The sequence below is a fragment of the Lissotriton helveticus genome, chromosome 6 (genome assembly GCF_964261635.1).
Source record: "Lissotriton helveticus chromosome 6, aLisHel1.1, whole genome shotgun sequence".
NCBI lineage: Eukaryota > Metazoa > Chordata > Amphibia > Caudata > Salamandridae > Lissotriton > Lissotriton helveticus.
Window position 1 is genome coordinate 602292892 of NC_136067.1, and position 23776 is coordinate 602316667.

The window sequence follows — 23776 nt, forward strand, 5'->3', positions numbered from 1 at the left end:
TTCCAAAACCCTCCACTATACTCGCCACTGGAGATACATATAGATTAAATAGGGTGGGGCTCAGGGCAGAGCCCTGAGGCACACCCTGATCCAGTTTCACAGCTCTAGAGTAATGGGCGCCCTGTCTGACCTGAAAACTCAGTTCCGTCAGAAATGATTGTATCCATTTTAGCACTGCACCTGAGACACCGCCCTTGTTCAGACACTGCAGCAAGGTGTAATGTGCTACAGTGTCAAAGGCGGCGCTCAGGTCCAAAAGGATGAGAGCCATTGTCTGCCCCTCATCTACTCCCTGCCTAATGGCCTCCGTGGCCATTAGTAGAGCTGACTTCGTAGAGTGAAGTGACCGAAATCCAAAGTGCGTGGGGTGGAGAAGATTGGATTCTTCCACATGGGCCATGAACTGTACATTTACAGCCTTCTCAGTCACTTTTGCCAAGTAAGGTAGCAGCGAAATGGGGCGGAGGTTGTCCAATTTCTCAACACTGATGTTAGGCTTCTTCTGAAGTGGAAGAACCACAGCCTTCTTCCAGTTACCAGGCACCGTGTGCATACTAAATGATACATCTAGAAGATGCCTGATATAAGGCTCCAGAATGGCAATACTCTCCCCAAGCAATTTTGGTGAGACAGGATCCCTGTGTGAGCCAGACTTTATCGAACTGCAGATTCTGCAGAGCGACTCGGGGGGAGGGGTGATAAAACTATCCAGCCTCAAATTTAGTTTCAAATAAAAGAGCGAATCCCATTCTCTTTCCTTTTCCCAGATAAATCAGGCTTGGGATATCCAGTGCTGGAAATGTTGGCAGAAAGCTGTAAAGGAGGCAAATGAGGACATCAAAAAAAAAAAAACCAGTGGTTAACTACATAGATTGAATATTGGAATCTGAATTTACATTTTCCGTAAATCTACCAGGACCAACCTTGTTTTCACGTGGATCTTTCAAACACATTTCTGCGATCCCGGTACTTTTTAACATAAGGGTCCCTTGAATATCTCATGATAAACTTATATAGCTGTTAATTATTTAGGATAGTGAGAATCCTTAAGGACTTAAGCCTTGAAGAAGTTACAGTAAGTAACAAAACATGTGTCGGCTACCATCAACCTTTGACACGAGGAGGCCTCAGGAACACGACCTCCATCTGTCCAATATTGTTTATCTTACTATGCTGCACTGATTTATACAAATCATTGAGATATGATTTCTTATTGTTAAGTGGAGCATTAACGATTGTTAATTAAAACTATTTTGGAATTAATTATTAAGATTGATATTTCATATGAGTGACTATATTGATACTTAGAGGATTATGACTACTGACTAAGAATAGAAAAAGGATATTAAGAGTTCCGAGGCCCAATGTTTTTCTATTCTCCGTAATAATGCTGCAGTAGTGACCCTACATCTCGTTGAATGGATGCAAGGTTGAAAAAATCAACCTAGAAATGAACTGTTTCCGATGTACTAACCCCACACTTACTGATCCATTGTTTATAAAAAGGTGATCATTCTGTCTAATGATTCTTTTTTTCAAGGTAAAAGTTTATAACTCTCTTAACTTTTAGAGAAGGTAAAGCTCTTTCTGCTGGAGCAGAGCGATTCTGGAATAAGGTTGGAAGGGAAGTAGTCTGAATGAAATTCTAATCAGATACAAATGGGAAGAAACAGGGATGGGTACTAATCACAATCTTATCTTTGTGAAAAACAGTTTATTGCTCTTCACGGACAATTCCGGTGGGCAGAAGTTAAGCCACTAGAAATGTTGCCTTCATGTCTAAAGCAATAATAGCTAATGGATGTTGGGTAGTCTAGGCCCAGTGTACCAATATTGCAGCTAAGTTAGTGAATGTTGTTGTTCCTCTGGTGGTAGGGGGAAACCAGAATTGTTATTACTTTTACTTGGCTAAACCCAACTGTTATGATTCTTGGGAAGATTTTGTGATCTGCACCTAATAATGATATGGGTTTATAAGAGTCAATATACCTCGTACATATCTTTTTTTTTGTTTTTTAGAGAAGGCCACAAGTTGTGCATGCCTCCAAGGTTCTGTTAGAGGTCCACATGACTCTTTAATTATCAAGAGAAAGAAAGGAACAAGTTCTATAATTAATGTCTGATATATTTCACTAGTGGTTTCATCGGTAAGCTTTCCTCTTGGGGGCAATCTTGATCTATAACTTAATTGCAGAAGTACTTACATGCAAGGCGTTTAGATAGTTGTGATAGTTTCCTCTACTGCAAGAACCTATTCAATGAGTCCCCCATTGAGTGATTATATTGAGAAGTATATAACTCCTCATAACATTTATACACTGAACTATGTCACTCTGAGCAATGATCCTTTTACCATCTTTAGTATTCATTGCCATCACAATCTAGGAAGCCCCATGTTACGGGTTAGTGAAGCCAAAAAGGAGCTGATCTTAATTTCATACTAATAAAGAGTATATTTAAATTTCTGACTTTGACCTGCCTGTACCTTATTACTCAGCGCCTTCATTTGAGCTTTAATTCGCTACATTTTTGCTACAATATCAAGTGTTGAGAATCTGTGATTGCTCCCAGTTGCATATTCAGCTGTTCTGCTCCTATCAACCTATCCCATAGCAGAGTTCTCAGCGGTCATTCACCTAATAAATATGTTTTTCTTGTACAGCTAGAAGTTCTTGGGTAAATCTGCATGTAACAGCCTTTATTGTACCCACACTATGTTTGTAGCTCTGGTCTCCTGGTTAATACTTATAAACTCTTGAAGAAACTTTCTAAGTTCTATAATATTCTTTTTATCTTGTAGGACAGCCTGGGGAAATGTCCATATTCTTTTTCTAAGTTGTCCTGGAAGCCCTTGTTGTAGTACTTGAGGTTCATGATCTGATACCCAACTAGGGTTGAATGTGACTTCAGTATCTTGCACCAGACCTTTACTAAGTAATAGTCTATCTTAAAATACTGGTGATACATCACTGAGAAGTATGTGCAGGCCCTTGTTTTAGAATTATGCCATTTCCAAGAATCAATAATATCCAGGCTATCAGTTGATAATGAGATAGCTTTAATAACATTAAGCATTTGGACTCAGTCTGTAGTGTTAGTAGTATACATTGATAAATATGGAATGCAAATAAAGTCCCTAGCACTTCATAATACCCAGGTAGCTGTAACATGTGCGTCCAGGGCACGAATTGAGGGTACACGCAGGTACACGTTGTCCACCCACTATTTTCACAGGGTGGGCGACGTCCCTCCTGTCAAGGAGTTAGGCCTCACAGAAATATGTTGAACTTGTCCCAGTGTAAGACACCGGGACACGTTCAGCAGCACCTGTACGTTGTCTGCTTTCCATTGCCACCAGCAACGTGCAGGCAGCGAGGGAGCCTTTTTTCACCTCCAGCTGGGCCAAAGTTAAGGGGCCATCCGGCCTCCTCTTTTTTTTGAATATGCTGACTGGGGGCCGCCTGGAACCGCACTCAAATGTAAATGCCACAAAGGGAAACATAGGCACACAGCTTGCTATCTCTTCACATGTATTTAAGAGAGCACTATTTTATTTATTTATAGTGCTACGTCGTGACGTCATGATGTCCTTTGCATATTGTCGTACTTGGTCAGTCCCCACATTTCTTTTTATAGGGTGCATCTATATCTTCCCAAAATATTGTTGGAACATCTTTTTAGGGCCATACAAAGAGCATACATATAAATATACAGTTAACTCAAGATTGGAGTCCAACTATTGTCCTCCTCCGAACATGGTTTGATCGGGTGAAATTAATCAGGAGATTAGAGTGCGTAAGTATTGTGGTACTTTTAATAGAGACTGTGGCTGAGAGTTTGTAAATTTCTCTGGCACCTACATTCTGATTTAAACTTTGATCTTTCTTTAGTATTCTTGTTTCTTGCAAACATGCTATATTAAGCTTTAGACAACCTAGTTATTGTCTAAATCACTTCTGTTTAGCTCTGCAATTCATCCCCTTAACATTTAACCTTATAATTCAGATTGAACTCATACAGCCTGGTTTGATCATTCTTACTCTTCGACAAGATCCACCTGCCTTTTTCCACAGTTACCTTCTCTCCTCCTGCCTGATCCCTCATATCTACCACCCCATTATGGCCCCGATAGCTGTAATGGGGAGAGTGTTTGACATTGTTCGGCATTCTGTCCATCAATTATTATTTTTGCATTTGTCACCCCTAGTGGGATGGGGATGCCCAGATGTGGGTCATGTTCTTGCCATGCCACTGGATTCAAGCAATCCTGGCTGAGGAGGGATGATACTCTAAAAACTGGTCCTAGAATGCCTGCTTCCGGTTCAGGGAGGACCGGACTTGGAAGTGCGTGCCAGGCTGTTCCAATGGGTGTGGGGGGAAGGGGAGGGGGTAGGGTCAAGACTGATTTGCATATGGCTAGGACAAAACTGGAGCAGCGTGGTTAGCAAAATAACTATAGATTTAGGCCTAGATCTCCATACTGGTGGTGAGTGAGTGACATTGTTCAGCATTCTGCCCATCAATTGTTCTTTTTGCATTTGTCATCCCAAGTGAGATGGTGATGCCCAGACATGGGTCCTGTGGTTGTCATGCCACTGGATTCAAGCTATCCTGGCTGATGAGGAGTGTACCCCAAAAATGGTCCTAGGATGCTTGTTTCCTGCCTAGGGAGAACCTGGCTTGGAAGTTCAGAATGGACTGTCCCAATGGGGAGCAGGGTCAAGACTGATTTGCATATGCTAGATCCAAACTGGGGTGGTGTGGTGAGCAAACAAATATGGATTTAGGCCCAGATCTCTGTAATGGGGGTGAGTGCTTGACATTGGTCAGCATTCCGTCCATCAATTGTTCTATTTGCAACTTGGAGTCATGGCAGGGTATAAGAAACCCAAATTGCATATTTAGGAATAGATAGACATCAGATCATGTGGTTCCCAATCTGGAATACTTATGGGCGAGACTCACCAAGATATAGCTAGGAGAGACTAACTATGGCAGAAACCTAATAGCAATCCCAGAGATACACAAAAACAGGATGCTTTGACATTCTCAAAATTGGGAACAGCCAATATCATCAAAATTTCTATTTTTCCTAAAATATGTACCTGTTCAGGACTCTGCTAACCAATCTTATAGATATGCTAATTACCACATTTATATGGGGAATTAAAACCCAGATGGACTCCTATTCTTATCGGGGTGGGGTTCGGAGGAGATGGGCTTTACTAAACTTTCAAGGGTATTACTGGCCCACATTATGTCAAACATTTGCAGAGGTAATTTAAGAACAAAATAGGTATATGCTTTTATCCAGGATACATAAAACAAACCATTAGACGTACTATTGTTCTATTGCACAAAGCATAAAACCCACCATAAACATGTCAGAGATAAAGGTCTGGCAGAGACAAAAATCCATGGCCACACAGCACTTAAAGAGTGCTTTAGTAATATTATTTGAAGGATGCCCCTTCGGATAAAATCTGCTTTGCCTAGCTACTTTGGATGGACGATACTCTGAAATCTTAGAGATTATGGGAAGAATTTGGGATCTCTTCAAAATAATTCTTCAAATATCTAGAGTTAGGTCACATTGGATTTCCATGTCTAAAGAAATTATTTCTGAATTTATTCCTAAAATATACATTTTTCTGATTTAATATAGTCCACAGGGGCTATCACAATACTATTTATTATTCATAGAGGAAGGCAAAGATCAGTTAACAACGTGGGCACAGAAATAAGGGTTGCAACCAACTCATTAGCCGATTTTTGGTGAGTCATCAAAATTCAAGCAATATTTAAAGAGGCCTTTAAATTCTGTATTTATCTTGTCACAGTTGCAGATTCAAATGTCAGGCTATGTCTCCTGACAAATTGCGGCATTTTTAATATGGGGATTGGTGTTTACAAACTCCTCTCACTTTGCTGTCAGAGAAAGAAAAGTAAAGTGAGTTACAGTACAATCTTACTGGGGTAAAAGTGGTTGAAAGGAAAGGCTATAGGATGTAATTTTTTCTAACACATAAAATGTAAAAACCTGTAAATTAACTGAATACATTCAGCAGTTTCAGTCAATCAAAAAACTTTATTAGGCTAAATGAGAGCCATAAAAGAACAGATAAAACATTATTTTATCAATAATACACATAATACACATAATATGATTTTAACCAACTCAAATAATGCCCAGCAGTGTTAGGAAAGCCAAATGAAGCCCATTTTGTTTGTAACTCTGAAGTGTGATGAATACAACGATTTTAAAAAGATCAAAACAAATCAAGGCACTTGCCTTGGTGGTGCACAAATGATAAATATTCACTGAAACAATTTCCACACGTTATCATTTGTGTGAACTATAGTTTTATCATTAAATATGTATGTGTGTGCAGATTTAGTGACAGTTCTCTGGAAAATATGCTGCCTATAAATGACAGTGCGCTACCACACAATGCTTTAGTTACATAACAAAAATCACCTGCCTCATGTCAACTAAAGCTAGGTGAGTCCTGAAAGCTTGGTGTTCTACAAAGTGGGTCGTAGTTCTAAAAGGTTTGGGAACCACTGGTCTAGGTAGCTGGGTAATGAGTTTCCAAAAGAAACATTTACCCAATCTATAATATGGGGTATTCAATTATTAGGATTGCTTAACTCTGGCTGCAGGATTACCACAATGTGTTTTATTTATGCATTACACCAGCTAAGCTGCTTAGTTGGAACTATGATAAACTGACAAATTGTCAATACCATTCTCATGGAATTGATATGGGTAAGGGCCAAACTACAACTGAAACCGGAGGAGGGGCGAATGGGGGCTCCTGACTTCCGAGCGTATTGCATGGCTAACCAACTGCAATGGCTGTTGTATTGGCTGGCAGGACGCAATCTAAATGAAATTGGGTACACAACACAAAAATTAGAGTGAGGTACATTACAGACACTACTATTGCCGGACTCCAAAATACCACCAGAGACTCCATCTTTGCTCAAGACATCCCTCCTATACTGGAGGTGGTCATTGCAATATACCAAACGAACTGGCACATACTCGCCTAATATTCCACTATTTGCAATACCAACTGCAACAGGATTAATTACAAGACAAAGGATTTCCAAATGGGCACATGAGGGAGTGACAAAAGTAGGAGCCTTATTTATAGATGTCACATTAGTGGACCATGACAATTTCATCCGCAAACAGGTAGTTCCCCACACATTATTTATGATGCACGCTACTATAGTTCATTATACAAAGAAACACTAGTCTCCGAATGGGAATGAACCCCCCACACAGACTGGTGCATGCAATATATCTGATGAGGAAGGGACCTTACCTAATATGCTGGCTGTACAGGGGCATTCGAAAACACATTGGGTCCTCTCTAATGCCCTTACGGGAAAAATGGGTCAGGGATCTTAGTAGAGACTTGATGGACAAAGAGTGGGAGTATGCTCTAGAATTCTCCTGAAAAGTGTCCCGCAATGCTAAATTCAAGTATATTCAATATATTATCTTACATCGGGCATTACCTTACCCCACATCGCCTCAACTGTATATATCCAGATGCACAAGTCTACTGCCCTAGATGTAAGACGATGGATGCTGATATACTCCATATGTTATGGGAATGTATTGTATTGTATGTATTCTTATATAGCGCTACTGCCACGCTACGGGTATACTGGCGCTCAGATATAGGAACACACAGCCATCATGGTGAGGGAATCAAGAAGAGTGGACACGGAGGATCAAGCTTTCAGAAAGAGCCATGTGTTTAAGCTCTTTCTGAAATCGATTAGAGAATCAATCTGTCTAATCCTCTGTGGCAACTCATTCCACAGATGAGCACCAACCACGCTAAAAGCCCTCCTCCCCATCCTAGAGCGTTTAAATCTCGGAGTTACCAACAGACTGGTGCCAGAGGAGCAAAGCTGCCTCCGAGGGAGATACCAGGCAAACCTTTCTTGTAATGGCTCTGGGCACAATTCATGTATCGCTCTGTACACCAGGCAACGAGATTTAAAGTGGACCCTTTCCTTGATTGGCAACCAGTGGAGTTCTCTCAGGGCGTAAGTGGATGACGAGTTACGTTGCATATGCAGCGCCAGTTTTGCCGCTGCGGACTTGACTCTCTGCAGATCCTGAAAGATGTACTGAGGGGCTCCCAGATACAAGAGGTTACAATAGTCCAGTCTGCTCAGCACTGTGCTGCTTACTACCAGGGAAAACGTGTCCTTCGGTAGAATAGGAAGTATCCGAGGCAGCAAGCGCAACAGACCAAAGCACACGCTGGCTGTATTGTCTGCCTGTGACTCCATTTGGAGGTTCTTATCTATTTGGACCCCCAGATTGCGTATCGTAATGGCTGGAGATAGCGGATCCTCCTCGGGGGTAAGCCTAAACTCCACCGTTATATGCGTAAGCAGCTTCGCCGATGAGCAGTATAAGACCTCAGTCTTCCCTCCGTTGAACTGCAGGGAGTTCTTCCGCAGCCAATCTGCGGTCTGTCGCATACACTCTTGGAACATATCCATGGAGACTGCATGTTTTGCTTCCATGGAAAATGCCAATTGCACGTTTGCGGGGATTCTGGTCAAGGATAGGAGGCATAATTCAAGACATGACATGTACCTCCATCTGGGATACAGCGGATATATGCCTATTAGGGCTACACCTCCGCCCGGAAAATTGGAGAATACAATACAAATTTGTAGATATGGCGACCCTGATAGCGAAACGAGCCATCACAATGAGGTGGAAATCAGCTTCTTCCACATCAATACACACCTGTACACAGAGATAGTCCGATGGGGTGGGGCAGAAAGTGCCATCGTCAGAAGAAAGGAATTACGTGGAGTACGCAAAATTTCCATATCCATGGAGTGGGACCGGATGTTGGAGACACAAAAGGCTAAGGACCAGGTGGAGCCCACTGGGTCTTAGCAAGAACCGCCCCCTACTCCACAAGACGCTGAGCCCATGTAACACAGTACCCCTACATAATACTCTATAATATGAGATAGAGGAATATAACATTAGGTGTGACTAGACAACCCAAATAGTATCTGTACAATTACACTATACGACGACGAACAAGGAAGTGAGCCAGATAGGGGGTGGGATAATGGGAAGTTGGGGAAGGTAATTGTGTTCTAAGTTGGTAGGCTAGATTACAGAGTTATCAAAATGCATAAAGGCACACCATCTATGAGACTGGATATATTTATGCAAGCGAATGCAGATTGTTTATAGCAAATATAATAGAAGGATTAGTATGTTAATGATTATATTCACAGACAGTACACTGTATAATGTGCGATGAGTTCTGACATATAAAACTTTGCCAATACTGTCTGGATTGTTTACATCAACAAATTCAATAAATTATGTTTAAAAAAAAAACTGACAAATTGTCCCAGGTGCAATGATTCAAAGGCGGATTGGGTACACATGTTTGCATCATGTCCAGGATTAAAAATTTTGTGGGAGAAGGTACTACATAACTTCTTCTTTTCAACAGAAATCTCAGTAAGTTACAATCCCATATCAAATATGATTTGTTTGATTGTAGAATGGAATATTGTAGAGGTACTATCGAGATCACACAAAATTGTGACCATAATATCTAAGAAATAAGGTGCATAAAGGGAGGTCTAGATTTACTCCACGTGTGTATGTGAAGATGTATATATTATATATATATATATATATATATATATATATATATATATATATACACACACACACACACACACACACATAGTGTTTATAGTGGCGGCTCCTCTATTATGGTGGTCTAGCATCACCCCAATGATTTTAAGCAGTGCAAATAAAGGAAACATTAAATGATAATAACTTTGAGTTGTTGCTTTGCGAGTGGGTGGGACTGCTCTGCTCTTGGAGGTTTGCCCACTGCTAAGGGCACATGACTGTTTGGCCGGCAATCATGCGCATATTCTCTGTTCTCTATGCACGCTGCATTACAGCCTGTGTGGAGAACATGCCCAGGACCCCATTCCCTGGCTGAGCATCGAAGTACGACGATCAGACCAAAAACACCGCTGCATTGCAGCGTTGTGATTCGTCAGGGGAGCCTGGCTGTGCTTCCTGTTCCTGGAGACTGACAGAGGAGAGAGCAGGAGCAGAAACGTGGGGCCCAGCTGCAAGGAAAGTGTTGATTAAAAAAAAAATACATTGCAAACACCCCCGCCACTGATTGTTAAGTTATAATATGTATGTATTTGGGTGTAGAAAATATATACATACTTACCTGTTGATATTTGGATCTTTGATATTGTGGTAACAATATTGTATGACCTCAATTTTCCCTTATGGGTATTCTGAAACCACAACAATGGCATTTAATAAGAGGCCTGCAATAAATGTATTTTCTTAGTTGTCCTAGTGTCCCAAAAATGGTGGCATCCCAGCCAAACAGATCCTATGGAGCGTTCCAGCAGGTACTGGATATCCACATTGTCAATAAAGTAATGAATTCAGACAGAATAAGTGGGAGATATAAATAAATATGGGATAACATTCGGACAGTTTTCTGAGGGAACAATGCATTTCCAGGGAAGCACAGGTATAATGGATAGTCCTGGGACTGGACTTTATTTACTAACTACATTTATGTCATGTTTTTGAAAACTTAACAGGGCTTCTGATTGCAACTTTGTCTTTGATTCCTCACAGATAGGTTGAAATGGGGGATAACATATTTTCAAAGGACCACATTAAGATTGCAAGGGGGAGAAACCTTAAGAAACGCTTTCTTAATGCTTTTCAGAAGTCTTTCACTGCTGGAAGTTTGAAAAAATAGGTTTTCTGTGGGTTTTTTACTATAGGCAGCAATAGCTGCCAGATACAACTTTTTAAAAGAAAACTGCAGCCTGAAGTACAGTTTTCTCTCAGCATCTGGTTGGATTACTGTTTTCCTGGATACACCAGATACAGAATCTTTTTCATTTGAAGGAATAAGCTCTTCTGGTGGATGTATGTTTTGCTTCTTTCCGAATTTTCATGTAATCTTGCGGAAGGTTTATGAGAACATATTGCATGAGTTCAGGAACTAAGCTACCAAGTTTAGTGACAGAAGGCTGGCATGTAGGATCTGGCCCCCAAACTTGGACAGGTGAGTCGGTCTTCTCGGCTGTTTCTTGTGGGAACATGCAGATAGGTGCAGCAGATCAGTGTCTCCTTGTAGCTGTGGCGACTTCTGAGCAATAAGGATCATCATTGCTCTGTTGCAAGTTAGTTTGAGGATTACTGATGAAGTCAGCAGGATTGCAGGAATGTGTAGAAAAGTTTCTTTGACCAACTGATAAAAAGATTTTGCCCCAGACTGCCCAAGTGGTAAATCCCCATTCGCAAATACCATTGCGTAACATCATCATCGTTTAATGTCCCTTTGTGATTCTCCAGGAAGGCTCTGCTAACAGAATCTGCTTCTGCATTTTGTAGATAGACTACGCAATTCCCCACAATTATACATTTCCAAATTGCCTGTGCTCCTAAAGACTGAACTCTGGATCTTGTGATTTCCCCCTTGTTGATAAAATACATCAACATTTTATTGTCTGTTGGAACAAGAGAGGATTGCCCTCAACTTCAGTGCTGCATAAACTGAGTCAGCTGGCTCAGCTCTCCAAGGTTTGCTTTGACCACCACATGTGACATGAGAGCTCATAGTTCAATGCACTACACTTGAATGTGAGAGATAGGTTTTTGTTGGACCGCAGAACTCCACCCAATACATTGTTGAAGTGGCATCAAAGCTTTTGGGTCATTAACAATCCCTAAACATGGATCCAGTCCCACCATAGTGATCAGAAGCAAACCTTTTTCATTCGCATCAATCACACACGCAGGATGTGCAAAGAGAAAGGCACTTCAACTAAGAAGTGCGTTTTTGCACCCTGCTGCTCAACACATCAAAAATACCGACACAGAATACAATTTAAACAGAAGAAATGCATATTGTGAACAAAATTAAAAATGTTTTTACATTTCTAACATGGTCAAAATGTCATCTGAAATCCTAACACCCTAAAACCGTTTATCTGTGCGCTACGGTAGGAGAGCATGGAAAGTAGATAACTATCAGCAATATTTTCTTAGGGAAGATGAGCACAATACATACCTCGTTTACAGCAGAATGCTATAATTATCAGGAGTCAGGGAAGTTGTGTTCCCTGAAAAAGATAAACATCATCAACTCCTCCCTGGCTCAGTATTAACTTTCAGTACAAAAGTGCTATACAGCAGCTGCATATCTACCAAGCAGGATCGTCTTCTGGTCTGGCAATATCTTGTTTGCGATAATCTGGGCCAAAGGACCTCTCCTGACAGGTGGTCAAGTGACTGTCTTTTTACAGTGTATTTTATCTGAGATGGAATTTGCAATGTCACAATAGAAATGTTTTCTTTTAACCAACAAGCATCAAGATGCATTCCTTTAAACATATAAAGAAATAGTACAACAATTCAGACTACACTATTTTGTATATTCTTTGTTTGACCTTACAATTACGATAACAAGGCTCCAAACTGATGTTACATCAGTAGTTCTGTTGATGTCTATATTTAAACGACATGACACTTCTTGGAAAGATAAGGACAGATGACATCTGCGTCAAAGGCACACATGATGATTTTACGGAAATGCAAAAAATGGAGTTGCTGCATACTTAAAATGGAGTTGGGCCTTATTTCTTTAGGCCATCAGTAGGTTGGTGTGGTGAGTCTCCTGTTCCTTGGACTACATTCCCATACCTCGTAGAGAAGCATCCATCACAATGGCTAGTTCAGATGAAAAGAAGCACCCTATTGGAGATTGGATGAATGGTACAATCAAGGAAGAGACTTGCAACAACCTGAGAAAAGCAGTTTGTTTTCTCAACTGCTTGAGAGCTGTCACTACACGTATTCCAGGCATCATTGTAACAGTCCTATTTGTCATTTGGCACAGGGTACCAGAAATATGCAGAATGCCATTGAGTCCAGAAGTGATAAGATATGGCGGGCTGTCTGATGGCTCATCGTTCAAAGCCTCTGACACTTCAGATGCATACAACACAGTCCCTCCTCTGAAGATTGCACAATTGGCACTTTGTGTCTAGAGTCACTCCTAGATATTGGATGATTGAACCAGGACAGCCAAACCATCTGAGTAATTTGCTCAGAGTCCCAAGCAGTAAAGAACAGTGACTTCTGTGTTGTAGTGATGTTGGGATTTCTGAATATCAAAAGCTTTATTAGCAAATTGGCTTATTTGGGGTACATGTATATTTTCATCTTTCTGTGGTGTGAAGTGACTACTGCCATGCACTTTGAACATGTTTGTAGAGCCGACTGGATACCAAAATGCATGACTCTGTATTGAAAGTTATGATTCCCACCAAAAACATTATAAATTTGCAATGTCTTTATATATTGAGTGTGAGAAAAATACATCCTGTAAACATATGGCACACTTCTAATCCTGTTATGTGATGTCTCCTACTGTAAGGACTCCTAGAATGTCTTCTTGGAGTTAAGGATCTTCTTCCTGTAGCATGGGCATTTCACTGGAACATAGGAGCCTCAGTACATTTTGGTGGCAAAAGCTGGCTTAGGAAGTAGGAAGGGTTGAGTAGCCAAGAGAGGTGCAGACAAGACAGGTACAGGAGATTGTGCAACTAGTTAGTCTCTCCTATTGGAGAAGCTGATTAGGGCGCAGAGGCAGAATATGGCTATATTGCAGGAGACTCTTCAGGACGGTCAAAACATCCTGATGTATTCTGAATCCTTTGCACGTTGCACCCTCCTCTTCATCTTGTAGACCCAATGCACAGACAGATAGAAAGACTGACTGGGTGTTGTCTCTGTTGACGTTGAATGACTCATCTACATCAATGGAGTTTTCAGTGTCGGCTTCCCCTGTTCCTTTCAACAGTGAATGACTTCTTAAGGGGGAATCAGCGGTTGACGGTCAACATGTAAATTGATACTTGTATAGCGCACTACTCACCCACAAGGGTCTCAAGGCGCTTGTACGAATACCGCTGTGGAACCCATCCTGGCTTTCCCTGTGAGGTGTCCACTCCTGGGCACCCCCAAGGTGGAGGCCAGGCATCCTTAGCGTTGTGGGGGCCGTTGTGGAGATTAAGCAAGCTATTGCCCAGAGTTGCAGAGTGGGACTCCATGATTGGAATAGGCACCGAGGCGAGAATTATCAGGTCCGTGGAATTTTTGAGCTCAAGACCCGCCGAGGCGGGGAATTGAACCTTGGTCCCGGGCTAAACCTCTGCATCAGGGTCCGCCACTCTAACCATTGAGCCACACTTCTCCACTACCACTGAATGACTGTGCTCACATTTTTCCTAATGAGAGATTGCTTTGGGTTTCCCTTGCAAAGGGCTTGGAAACAGTGAAATGAGCTGTAGTATAAGATCACACTCTCCGCATCACTCGGATATTCCTGATGTTGACTTATCACAATTGTGCTGGTCTTTCTGTAGTCCTTGTAAGCAGATTTTCTAGCTGCTCTTCAGCATTGTGTGGACATCTTCTGACAGAAAAAACAGGAGTCAGAATAATGAGAGCTGGTTAGGCACACAGAACAGACATTATGGGGCCTGTGTGTGCTGTGTGTCTCCCACAGGCAGGTCAGAACACAAAAAGGGAAACCATTTTGTGAAAAGAACAATAGGTTTTCTGTTGGGAAACTGAAAAAAATACATTATATGTTTGAAGATGTCGAGTGAAGATGCTTTTTGAAGAGTTAGAAAAGTGTTCCAAGACACAAAAAAATCTCAAAAAGCTCTAATTCAGTGCTCTAGGACTCTGTCAGCTAAATAATAGCAGAGCTCAACAGATAAAATTATAGCTTCCATCACCAATTATTTTAATTTTATAATAACCAACTTTATTGAAGATTTTGCAGCAAGACACATAATATAACCGTTCTTGAAAGTTTGTTGTACATTCACAATAGTACAACAAGCCCAGTCATTCACATTGCAAAACATTACAAGGTCAAATAGACAAACCATAATAGCTACACCATGTCCTCCATATTCAGCTATGCTTCTCAAGGCAGCTCAGGGCTTCAAAAATCATTTTCTTCTGGTGAGCGCACCAGTTCATCCCCATGCACCAACAACCAACAGTCTGTGTTTTTGCGGTTTCCAGGCACGAGCTGCGTCCCGTTTGGTGACCAAACAGGCCACCCCTAAAAAGATTTGCTCAGCCCTGGTGCCATGAATCTCCTCCCTCAATCCCAACTGCACATTGCGGGGTGTAATTTCCAGAGTGCGGCCCAGGACAGGCGCAAACACTCAAACCAATTATTTCTTAGTGAAAATAAACCAATGAGGGCAAGTTATTGCAACCTTAGTGATAATCGTTGTGTTTTACGTCCCTTTACGCAATGAAGGAAGGCTCTGAATACCACATACTAGTGATACAGAAGAGGACATACTAATTATTTTGAAGGTCCAATTAACTGAATGAATTTATATGGATACTGGAAGGAATAGTAAAGACTGCGCTTTGAATTTATTTCAGTTTTTTTGTGTTAAACAGTGTGTCTTATTATATTGGATATCATTTAACATAATAAATTATGTTCATGCCAGAAATAATTGTTTCATTAACAGGACATCAAAAAGGCACAGTAAAAATGTCACAAAAGTAATTATGAGTAAATATACTAGTATTCCTGTAGTCCTTCACATGCTATTAAATTCATTTGTGGTTTGTGAATTGCCCATTAAACACCTAGAATGATAATATTCACATACTATTAGTAGACACAGAAAGGAATGTGCCTCGTTTGTACTTTTACAAATAAAGAGTAGAACGTTTTGGAGACAATTCACAAAGGGATTCATGCGTATTTGTAATATTCCTGTAGTAATACTTCACTCATGAACTCCTTTGTGAAACAGCCCCACAATACATAGATTATGGCGGGCAATGTTCACCCACCTATGTCTTTACTTTTTTAAATAGTTGGTAGAAAAATATTTTGAAATAATTCCCACAATTTACATAGTAATTTTACTGGGAGGAACCCTCCAAATGATCCCACTGTACTACAGAAGAAGCACAATTAGATAGACATTGCCTACAGGCAGTTTTACCATTCTTTTGTGCAGCTAATAAAATAGCACCAAATGAATAAGATGATAGTAGACGTTTGGAAGTAATTTAGTTACTTTTTCATACCAAATAGACCTGTAGATGACACTTCATAGAAATGTTTACCCATTTCATAATTCCAAACTGGCAAGCTTATATTTTTAGGCTGCAAAAAATCTTTTATTTTTTATTTTATTTTTTAAATCAATTTTTTCCCCAAAAAAAGAATAATAAGAAAAATAAGAAAAATGTTACGAACACGGATTAACATATATGAACAAAACCACCACCATTTTCTTTACAACTAAAGGAAGCTCACATTCCTAGAACTAAGAAGTTTTTATAATTTGAGTCCGTACAACTCTCTTATTAACCACAAGAGCAAGTAAAACATACTCATTTTTACTTCACTGCAAAAACAGATTGTCTGTGTAAAGGTACTGATTTTCCATTCTCGGCAAAAATACTTTCTCTCAAGACACAATTAAGCCACTATGAATCCATGTATCTACACGGAGCAGTAATTCTTCCAGTTCATTAATCCTTTCACCTTTACAAGTTTGTTTTCTGTGTCAGTCTACAAATTTCTAAATCCTTAACTTTTTGTCGGCCACTAACTAGCTTTGCACCATTTTACTACCAATAATTAGCTCATTCTAAAACTCTTTACTTTGAGAAGAAACATGTTCAAGGTGGTTACCATAACAAACGGGGACAGTATTCTAGGGCATTCAAGCGCAACAAATGTGTCCTGGTACTGGCTCTCTCTTCTAATGAAAGTGAAACTGTTTATTCCAGAAAGTGAATCCAAAACTGCTATTCAATTGTTTCTTTAAGAAAGATACTTGATAACTGCTGACAAGCCCTCCTATTCTAGCATTGGGATGGTGGTAATGATCTGCTCCATCAACCCCCAGACTCCACACTGCCACCTATTAAGGGGCTCCCACACACATCTTATCCAGGGCCTGAAAAAATATGACTGTATCAACCCCTTTGTAAATGAACTCAATTGGTTCCGCTTGCCGGCCCACACTATCTTGAAAACCAGCAGCATGATTTACAAAGCCATCACGACAAGAACTTTGTAAAAATGGTCAGCATCTTGCAGATAAGCTGACCACCTCTGGTGGTTCCCGTCTCATCTACAGCCCAGACACCATTAGACTAGACAAAAAAATGAAGAAAAACAGGCAATTGCAATGCAATAGGTCTCGCATTTGTGAGAGTTTGAGCTATTGGCATTGTAAATAACAATGTCTTTTATTTATGTATTTTTAAAAGCTGCAGCCAGATGGGCACTTTTACTGCCAGCCTTGTTCTCATAAGCGAAGACTATAAGTCCAAAGTGCATGTTTACGCACTGCTTGCATGTTTTCAAAGCACATAAATAAAAGGCATTGTCATTTACAATGGCAATAGCTCGAAATCTTGCAAATGTGAGACCTATTGCATTGCAAATGCTTTTTGTTTTAGGTTGTAGCAAGTGCAGAGTTTGAGACACTGCAGATAATAAAAGCGTGTTGTTTCCTGACCAATCGCAAACCACTGTACTATCTCCAAGTTCCCTAGAGCAAGTGAATGACGGGCAGGAACTTTTCTAGCCAATATACTGACATGAGGTCCCGCAGCCAATCCAGGACCATCACGTTTTCTCCATCATAAAAAATATATGGTTTTGCTTTCTTGACTGGTTGTGAGTACCGTGTCACGCAATGGCTGTTCACCATAGCTTGAAAGAATAGGTGTACGTTAATGGTAGAACAGCAAAGTTTTGTTATGTGTGGATGCTTGTGTTATTACTGTATTGTAGTCTGTGCTTCTATATAATTATTCCGGTCTATGTGACATTCAATGTAATAGTGCTACCAACAACAGATTATCAAAAGTTGATCATGTGCAAACATCCCAAGTATCCCCATGTTAGGTATGAGAAACCAAAACATTTATGGTTTTTACTTGCTCTTGCGTTTTGTCAGTCCTGCTTGTAAAAACAGCAACATTGTTTGCATGCTGGCAGTTAGACATGAATCGATGCGGTCCAGATGAGCTCCCGCCCTCCAAACACACACACAATGCAGAAATAGCTTGAAGGAAACATCAGCGTTATTACCCTGAAAAGTACACCCTCTATTGCCATGCAATTCACTACCAAGAAAGGAGCAATGTAATGTTGTGCGTTTGCAACAATATTTATTTATTTATGTGTTTTTATATAGCGCTGACTTTACCTGAAGGTGTAGGAGTGCTTTACAATCGAACCAGTTACATTACATTAGGACTTTGTAAATTTGTACATTATGTAACGATGCATTTTTATTGTAAAGCACGCTAACACCTTTGGATAAGGTCTGCACTACATTAAAATACATAAATGAATAAAAAGGCAAATGAGATCGAAAGCTACAAAATGAAGGAGGCACCCACAGAAGTATACGGGGGGATGGGAACGCAGGAGTGAAAAATTTTCAGCGAGAGATCGACATAGGGAGGATGGCAATTAGTGGGAGAGAAATGAGAACGTGGGGTTACGCAAAGGAAGGTAGATATAAAAGAGAGGGTGCAGTCAAAAGGAAAGGGGGAATTCAGAGACATGAAAAAATCATGACATCGGAAAGCGATCACAGAAGAGCAATGTTTTTACTTATGCTTAATTAATTATCTTGGTCTGTCCTGATTTAAGCTCACTGGCTACGGATTGGCACTTCCAGTGGCTATCCGGTACACTACACTCACTATGCGCCAGCACAATCTTCCAGGTTCCAGTTCTCTCAACTTGCTCCATCTCGGAGACAAAGCGCGCCGTACTGTTCAAATCCTACTTCGCCAATCATAGAGACTCAAGATGACTTTGATGGACCTAAAGCACAAAGAACACAGTAGACAAGGACAGCGTCCAGCGAGTGCTGTGTGCTGTGTGCGGTGCCGGCCGTCATTGTCACACTAAAAGCACACATGGCGCACTGGAAAAAAAAAGGTTTTAACTGAAAGGGCACCGAAAATGAAAACAAGAAGTGGCTGCTCTTGTAAATTAAAAAGAAGCGTGGTCGCTAAAGTGAAAGCGGACCTTGTTGCTAATTAAAAAAAATGAATTAGTAAGGAGAATTAGGTGGGAAAAACTTGTTGCTAGCCGAGAGAAGATTCCAAAGCTCTATGAGGGAATAATTCCAATTTTGGAAAAAGTGGGCGTTTTAACTGATGAAATCTGCAATGAGGACACCCGCAAATTAATATATCAGGCTCATGAGGATCTTACAAGGACCATGGCGGATGATCTCTTTTCTAAACCCCAACGTAAAAGGGGGGGACCACATTGTAAGTCCTCATGGTACAATGTTGCTTGTCGTAAGGCAAAGGGAGAACTGCTCTTATGTATTAAGGAGGGCAAAGGCAGAGGGGAGATACAGGCTAGCAGACGGGCGTATAAGAAACTGGTTGCCCAGGCCAAGATCGAATGGGAGGAGGGCCAGTGGGAGGAACTCTCTAGTTCCCTAGCTACTAGGGATTACCGCAAGTTTTGGCGAATTGTAAATGGGGGTTCTGAGAACTTACCCTCAGCAATTGAACCAAATATTGCAGCGGGGGTGTGGCAGGCGCACTTTCAGTTGCTTTACACTTCAGACACCGGGGAAATTTGCAATCCACTCCCAAGTACGTCTATTCACTGCAGGGGCGACTTGTTTACAATAAAGGAGGTGCGAGCAGCAATTGTAGGATTGGCATCTGGCAAGGCTCCCGGATTGGATGGCATTCCGGGTGACCTGTTAAAACAGGAGCCTGATGTTTGGGCCCCCTACCTTGCTACAATATTCAACGCTGTCCGGCTGGGCATGGAGATTCCTAGTACTTGGCTGGGGGCTGAGGTGGTTCCCATATTCAAGAAGGGCTCGCCTCTGCTCCCAGCCAACTACAGGCCAATTAGTTTAATAGACGTGTCCCAGAAGCTTTTTGGTAGGATTGTGCTGGATCGCCTCCAGGCCTGGCTGGCAGAAACTGACACTCTTAGTCCCTACCAGGCGGGGTTTAGAAAGGGGGTGTCCACAGTGGATCAGATTTTCCGTCTAAGTCTCATCTACTGGAGGACGGCGTTACTCGAGGGGGGCAGCTTGTACACAGTATTTGTGGACCTGCGTGCCTCCTTCGACTTGGTGCCCAGAATGAAACTGTGGAGTGTGCTCGCTGAGATGGGGGTTCCATCTGATATTCTTGAAACTCTGCAGAGACTCCACCAGAACAACTTTGCACGTGTCAGGTGCGGAAGAAATGGCGAACTGACAGACAGATTCCCCGTTGACAAAGGGGTGAGAAAGGGCTGTGCGCTTGCACCGACCCTGTTTTGCCTTTTTGTCAATGGGGTAATCGCTCATCTGAATGGGCTTGAACACACCGACGCCCCCAAATTGGATGGCAGCAGGGTGCCCGCAATTATGTTTTCGGATGACACCCTGCTGCTGTCCAAAACCCCAATGGGGATCCAGCGAATCCTTGACTCTTTCTTGGTATTCTGTACGGAGAGGGGCTTGGAGATCAATGCGTCAAAAACAAAATTTATGATCCTAAATCCCACTCCAAGGACTCGTCCAAATCCACTGCTTGGCACATCACGATTAGAGAGGGTTTCCACCTTTGAATATCTAGGTGTAACTTTAAATGAGAACATGAGATGGGGGGCACATCGGACTAGGGCCAACCTGAAATTGGCCCAGATTGCGGGAGGCATTTCAAGGATGATGACCAAATCAACACATCGCCTGTTGGGCCCAGTTATCCAGATCTACAAAGCCCAGTCCCGGGGTACTGTAACTTATGGGGCTGAACTCTGGGAACATACACCAGCCCCAAATCTGATGACAACCGAAAACAAATTCATCAGACAATTGGTTGCACTTCCACCAAGCGCGCCACTGCTCCCCTTGAGGTTAGACCTAGGTCTTAGACCAATCACAGAGGAACTGGGTCTGAAACCCTTAACATTCTGGAGAAAGATATGGAGTAGCGAGGAACTTTCCAGTACAGGTCCGAGCTCAAGGAGTTTTTAATCCAACCAAAAGCTATGCAGATTCCTTGGCTGAAATACATAAAATCATCGTGTGAGAGTCTAGGGTTCTTAGAACTATGGACCGACCCAGCCAATGCGTCTGCCAGGATACCGCGTAAAGTTCTGTCAAGGGCGTACTATGACCGAAAGCTTGCTATTGCTCTAGATAGCACGCGTGAGGGTTCCTTGACGTCTTTATTTATCCAAAGCAAAGATTCCTACTGCCTGGAGAAGGTCTTGGATGGGATGACCCCCGTGTTGACCAGGAAGCTATTTCTCCAGTGGAGATATGGCACATTGCCCCTTAGGTCTTTCACCAGTTCTTGGACAACGCCACCATCTTCAAACCTATGCCCGGCATGTGCACTTGCTGTGGAAAGTGACTTACACGTGGTTCTATTTTGCAAGGCTTACCAAGCTATCAGAAAATACTGGCTTGTCTCCCTCATCAGAAACTTTGGCTGCAGACAGTTCTCCCCCATGTATAGAATTCTAAAATCTGATGTTTCACCTTTAACTGTCTTTGTATTGGCAAAATACCTCACAGCCATGTGGTTTATTCGTACCCACATTTTGAAAGTGGAGCTGGGCTCAGAATAATTTTATTACTTTTTATTTCACTTTTATTAACCATTGCTGATGGACTATTCTTATATTGACCGGCCTTATTTTTAATCAATGTTTCCAATGATTGTGTTTATTTGCATATCTTTGATGGTCTAATCGATCGAAATAAAGATTTGAACTTGAATTAGTAATAATAATATAAAAGAGGACGAGGTGCTGCCACGTCGTGGGAGGAATAGGGGAAAGATCATTAAATAAAATAGTCCTCATCGATTAGATAAAGCAGACCGAGTAACACCACAAGAAAAAGGTCCCGTACTGATGGGAGATTATAAATGAAGACAAGGCGGTACTAAGTAGGGACTAACAAGCCTAATAACGAATGAGAAGCCAGCATTTATGAAGGGACAACAACACAAGCCAATGACAAATATGGCCGGAGAATGGGCGGGGCTTCAAGTAGATTCTCCAATGCAGCATGGCCCGCATAGCAACGCATGCGCTGCCCAGGCTAGACCTAAAAAGAAGACAGCAGACCATTTTCATGTATGCATCCTGGATGTGAAGCACCATCCACTTGCCCATCAGAAGTGTGCCAGCTCTACTCCAATTTAGTAAAGAGTTGTAGGCACACATCTTTAAAAAAACACTATATCACAATGCATTAACAGGCTATAAACCAGCTGCCTCTCTTATCTGCTAGTTGAAGTTATGCTTGTCTTTGACCCTTTTGGCTAGGTTCCACCTATAGAAGTACCACATACATACAACCATTCCAGGAAATATATGTGGCAGAATCTCTTAAACAGCACTTTACTTCCATGATGTCATTTTACCTTTATGATACCATTGATGCCACACGTGTTGGTATGGAGTGTGAAAGCTAGTTTGTCCATCTATTTATGAAACCCACAAGCTGCATCACTGAGCGTGTTCATCTGAGCTGGAGAGCCTACTCCAGCGTAGTTGCTATGTTGCAATTGAGTGTGGTGTGAGTTACTCTTCCAAATGTATGTGGTAGCCATGGCTATATCAAGAACGTGGTTAAAATGACTTACCTGAAATACTGCCAAACCAACTCCATGAGCAGACACATTAATTTCCAAAGGCTGTGTAACTTCAATCTATTTAAAAATAAAATTGCAGTGAAAGATTTATTGGTAAAACGTCAATGTTTTTAAAATCATGGTTGCTAAATATTGTTTTTTCAATAATTCACTTCACCTGTTTTTTCTGAAAAAGGAACCGGTTTACATCATCCACCTTAAATCCCACAGTGTTGTTCGGATTTGTTCCACTCACAAAAACACTCATTTCTGTTGTCCCAACTGTTGCTAAAGAGGCTATGGTAGACAACGCCTCCAAAGCCAGTATTGTATCCTATGGACAAAACACAGTGTTAATAAATTAAAACACGTGTTATTATTTTTTTTTTTTAATAATGAGTTCTTTGAGGTTTCCAAAACCAAATAGGCAAACAAATAATCATAATACAAATGCACAAATCACATCTAATAGAAGGACTGCGACATACTTCTCATATAATATTTAAAAGTAATTATGTAAAACTAAAAACAAAGGCAAACATTTATAGCCCTCACCCAAGCCCACAACATCTCACTTGGCTGGCTCACATCGCAATGGTATAACATTGAAATATTTAAATACCTAAACAAAGCACTGCAATCCTTCTAGTACCTAGATTAGATAGAAACTCGGGTAATATTCAAAAGAAGTGATCCACAGATGCACCTTACTTAGCCAGTACTGGCTCGGTGCAGTTATCAGTCGACATAATCAGATGAGATCATTCAATAACCATATGTTGGCTGTTCTCTAGATTGCCCCTAAACAACGGTTAAAACCTGACTGGCCTCTTCTCTTATTCCATATACGCACCTCAAATTCCTAAAAATGCAATCACCCCCCAAGCATCATGTACAAAGGAAACATCCAGGAAACATCCAGATCTGCTTGGGACCCATTGTGAGGAAGGAAACATCAGGCGGATTGCCAGTAAAGAAGACCACCACAGCGGCAGTCTT

General features: G+C 41.3%; 1 protein-coding gene across 1 annotated transcript in view; it reads right to left on the minus strand.

Annotated features, from left to right (window-relative positions):
* LOC144762794 (CD109 antigen-like) overlaps nucleotides 1-23776 on the minus strand; it is a 771981-nt gene that overhangs the window by 63212 nt on the left and 684993 nt on the right. Inside the window, exons 28-29 of the mRNA XM_078648064.1 lie at nucleotides 22956-23111; nucleotides 22790-22855 (exon numbers count right to left, since the gene is read on the minus strand). Of these exons, the coding sequence (XP_078504190.1) occupies nucleotides 22790-22855; nucleotides 22956-23111 (222 nt within the window). The remainder of the gene's footprint in view (nucleotides 1-22789; nucleotides 22856-22955; nucleotides 23112-23776) is intronic.